General features: G+C 48.6%; 2 protein-coding genes across 2 annotated transcripts in view; one reads left to right on the top strand and one right to left on the bottom strand.

The window, feature by feature from the left end:
- Acsbg2 (acyl-CoA synthetase bubblegum family member 2) overlaps nt 1–1,912 on the bottom strand; it is a 29,237-nt gene extending 27,325 nt beyond the window's left edge. Inside the window, exon 1 of the mRNA XM_028764387.1 lies at nt 1,858–1,912. Coding sequence (XP_028620220.1) covers nt 1,858–1,912 — 55 coding nt within the window. The remainder of the gene's footprint in view (nt 1–1,857) is intronic.
- The window catches only part of LOC114618590 (long-chain-fatty-acid--CoA ligase ACSBG2-like), a 28,378-nt gene that overhangs the window by 11,053 nt on the left and 13,335 nt on the right, over nt 1–3,990 (top strand). The window lies entirely within an intron of this gene.

A 3,990-nucleotide genomic window follows, 5' to 3' on the forward strand; every position in this document is an offset into this window, starting at 1 on the left:
GGACCCCCTCCCCAATACTGTGACACTTTAATACAGCTGTACATGCTATGGGGACCCCCTCAACTGTAAATTTATTTTTGTTGTTACTTCATGGCTTTAATTCTACGACTGTTGTGAATCATATGTGACATGCTTGCTGTCATGTCCCTCACCATGTAGACTCTTATCCCTCTGAACCACAAGACAAACAAAGCCTGTTCCTTAAATTGCACTTGGGCACGGTGTCTTATCATAGCACAGAAAGAACACACCAAGGATGAGAGGGGGACAGAAGGGAGGCCTCAGCTGCAGCACCGACATGAACTTGAGAGTCTTGAGAGGAGGGGCCTTCAAATGGTTTGAATGTGTGAGTGTGTACATGTATGTTACATGTAGAATTTTCCTCTGAGATGAAAACACTCCATCATTCAAAGAATATGTATAAGCTTGGAAAGTAAACAATTCAGAACCCTCAAGCAGCCCCTGCAAAGTGACTAGGTTCACCAGCCCTTTTCTCTGGGTGCTGGTTGGCTTTTGTCAAGTTGATATAAACAGACTGAGAAAATGCCTTCATCAGATTAGCATGTAGGCAACTCTGCTATGTACTTTATAAACTGACAATTGACATGGGAGGGCCCAGCCAATTGGATGCGGTGCCATCTCTAGGCCAGCGGGTCCTGCATGGCATAAAGCCTGCTGAACAAGATGTGGGGAGCGAATCAGTAAGCAGCGCCTCCATGGCCTCTGCGTGAGTTCCTGCCCTGACTTCCCTGGATAATGGACTGTAAGCTGTAAGGTTAAGTAAACTGTTTCCTCCCCAAGTTGCTTTTGGTCATGGTGTTTATCACAGCAGTAGAAACCCTGACTAAGACATTCCCCAAGTCTGTATAAGCTGTCAGGACTGCTGAGACACAATGATGCTTGCAAAGGATGCTCTCCCTCTCTCCAGTTTGTTGACCTGCCTGCAGGCTGTGTGGTGAGCATCAGGTCCCCAGCTCTCTGAGTTGTCACTCACGCCTTGGTGATGCAGCTGTCTCTGAGTCATTTCTGCTCCAGTACGTGACCCCTCACTCATATGCCCATCAGTGACCCCCATACAACTCATGGCATCACGCTGGATGTTGGCGGTGTCCATGCTTTGGTCTGCTGTGTTTTCCCTACCTCAGGAGAGTGGACATGTGTGCTGCATCTCACCAGGAAGTCTTTCTTGTCACACAATAAGGTATTTGGTCAGGTTTTCCCAGGAAAAGTGCCACACAACCAACAGTATGTATGTATATCTGTATCTGTGTGTGGATGTCTGTGTGAATGAGTGTGCATGAGTGTATGAGTGTGCACCACCGAGCCATCTCTTTAGCCCCACAAAATCTTTTGAAAAAAGTATTTGTGTCAAAGCTTTGTCCAAGAACACTATTTAGAATCACCTGGAAAAGTCTCAGTGAGAAGCCATGGAGAAGGTGGGGCAGCCAAGTGCCGGTGTGTGTTTACGAGTGTTGGAGTGTGTACATGCTCTCTGCTCACAGATGTGACCGGCTGCCTCAAGCTCCCGCTTTGACTCCCTGCCACAGTGGATAATAACATGGAACGGGGGGCTGGCAAACCCTTCCCCAGAAGTCCACTTTTGTCAGGACATTCTACCATAACACCAGAAACTAGGTAATATGCAAATGTGCTTCCCAGACAGCAAATGACCCATGCTGTACCCCTTGACCCCCAGTTGTCACTTGTGACCTAACTGATCGGACCCCAAACTGCGACTTCATACCCAATCAGGAAGTACGTCACAGCCCTGGAGGTCAGGCGTGTTCAAGCTGAGATGGCTGAGTGGCCCCTTGGGAGGAACCACTCTCTGTGTGGTGCTCTCTGGCCGTCACTAACCTGGGGTGGTGTCCGCGCCTCTCTCAAGGTCTTCTGCCTTCTTCTCTTGAGTCATTGGTGGTCCAGCCTTTGCAGGTTCACAAGAAGCATTTGTCACAGTGCTGCAGGGCCATAGACGATGAACCAATGAAGGAAACAGAAGTTTAGCAAGAACCACAGAGGAGGCAATTTCCAATCTACTGGTAATGTCTGCCTAGACCTTGGGATTGCTTAGTCATGCCTCATGACTGGAAAGATGGTTTCTATGCCAGAGAATGGTGTATTTCTAAGTTAGCGGGTGTCCAGTGGTGAGGTTCTAACAGAGTTCTCCGCCCTCCCTTCCTCTCCGTCTCTGCTCCTTCCACCCTCCTCCTGTCTTCTTTTTGTTCACGATTATTATTGGTCCAGCTCACAGGTGAAGGCCCTGTCAACCCTGCCAGCCTGCGCTCAATCACTAGGACCTACATGGGAGGGGAGAACTGGCCACCCCCAGTTCTCCAATGACCACACATGGAGGCACAAATACACACAATAATAATAAGGTAATTTTAAAACATCTGTAGCTAGGCACGGGGTATGTGTCACCACAGCTCTCTGGAGGGCTGTGATCACAGTGTCGAGGGCAGCTGAGCAATGTAAGACTTGCTCTCAAAAAATAACATCAAAACAATTTTAATTTTCCACGAAGATCATAAACAAGCTGGATGTATGTCTCTAATCCAGTACTTGAGAGGAAGAGGCAGGAGGATCACTGTGAGTCAAAGGCCGGCCAGAGCTACAGAGTTCCAGGTAAGCCAGGGCTAGGCGATGAGACTCTATCACAGAACAAAACAACACAGCTCAAACTCAAGTGCTTGGGAGATGGCTCTATAGGTAAGTGTGTGCTCTACAAGCACAAGGACCTGAGTTTGAATCCCCAGCCTGACATGTAAAACCCCAGGCGTGCTGGTGTGCATCTGTGTCCCCAGATCTGGAGAGGTAGAGACAAGGGAGATAGCTGGAGCTCATGGGTAGCCATCTGACCCACTTAACAAGCTCCTGGTTCTGTGGGAGATAGTGCCTCAAAATACAAGGTGAACAGTGCCTGAGGGGTGGCATCCAAAGTTGACCACAAATACACAAAGTGGACTTCAGACATCCTTTGCAGCAGACATTGTGGGACCCGACAGACACCAAAACAATGCACATTGCCACAGCACCAAGGGGTATCAGTGTTTGACACTGCGTGCTGCAGGGGCTGCCGGGGCTGGTGTTGCGGGCGGGCGTCACAGCGTTCCCTTTTATCGTGTTCAGTTTCAGATTCTAGGAACCTGAGCCCAAGCCCTAGCATTTAGTGCAGCAAGCACAGGAGGGTCAGTTCAAGGCAGTCTTGCCTCCATAGGGAAAAACTAAACTTCAGCCTTCCCTAAACATGTGCTCTGTTCTGTCACGGTCATGTGCCCCATGCAGAGATCCTCTCGGGAACCTTACCAAGTGTCACCTTTCACAGATGGAGACATCTGGTCAGCAAGTTTCTCCTTCCATAGAGTTGTTCAGTGGTGAGTTGTCCCAGAAGCGTGTGTGTGTGTGTGTGTGTGTGTGTGTGTGTGTGTGTGTGTGCTGTCCCTCTTGCTCTGGTCACCCCTCAGTCTAGCCAGGCTGATGGTGGTAGTGGACGGAGAGAGGAAGGTAGATGGGTTCCCGCCCAACACAACTCCATAATTCAGGCTTCTGGAACCTTCTGCTCAGGACACCCCTTATGACATCACTGGCCATCCTCCCCTGCACCCAGCCGCAGGAGAAAAGTGCTCCCAGGGAAAGGGCTTCCTTCACCTGTCGTCTGCCAATTCATTCATTCCCTCATTCATTCATTCATTCATTCATTCATTCATTCATTCATTCATTCATCCATGCACTCACCAGTGTACCTACTCATCTATTCACCCAATCATTCATTCATTCCCTCATTCATTCATTCATTCATTCATCCATGCACTCGCCAGTGTACCTACTCATCTATTCACCCAATAATTCATTCATACCCTCATTCATTCATTCATTCATTCATTCATCCATGCACTCACCAGTGTACCTACTCATCTATTCACCCAATCATTCATTCATTCCCTCATTCATTCATTCATTCATCCATGCACTCGCCAGTGTACCTACTCA

Source organism: Grammomys surdaster, unplaced genomic scaffold, assembly GCF_004785775.1.
Source record: "Grammomys surdaster isolate TR1022 unplaced genomic scaffold, NIH_TR_1.0 62, whole genome shotgun sequence".
Classification (NCBI taxonomy): domain Eukaryota; kingdom Metazoa; phylum Chordata; class Mammalia; order Rodentia; family Muridae; genus Grammomys; species Grammomys surdaster.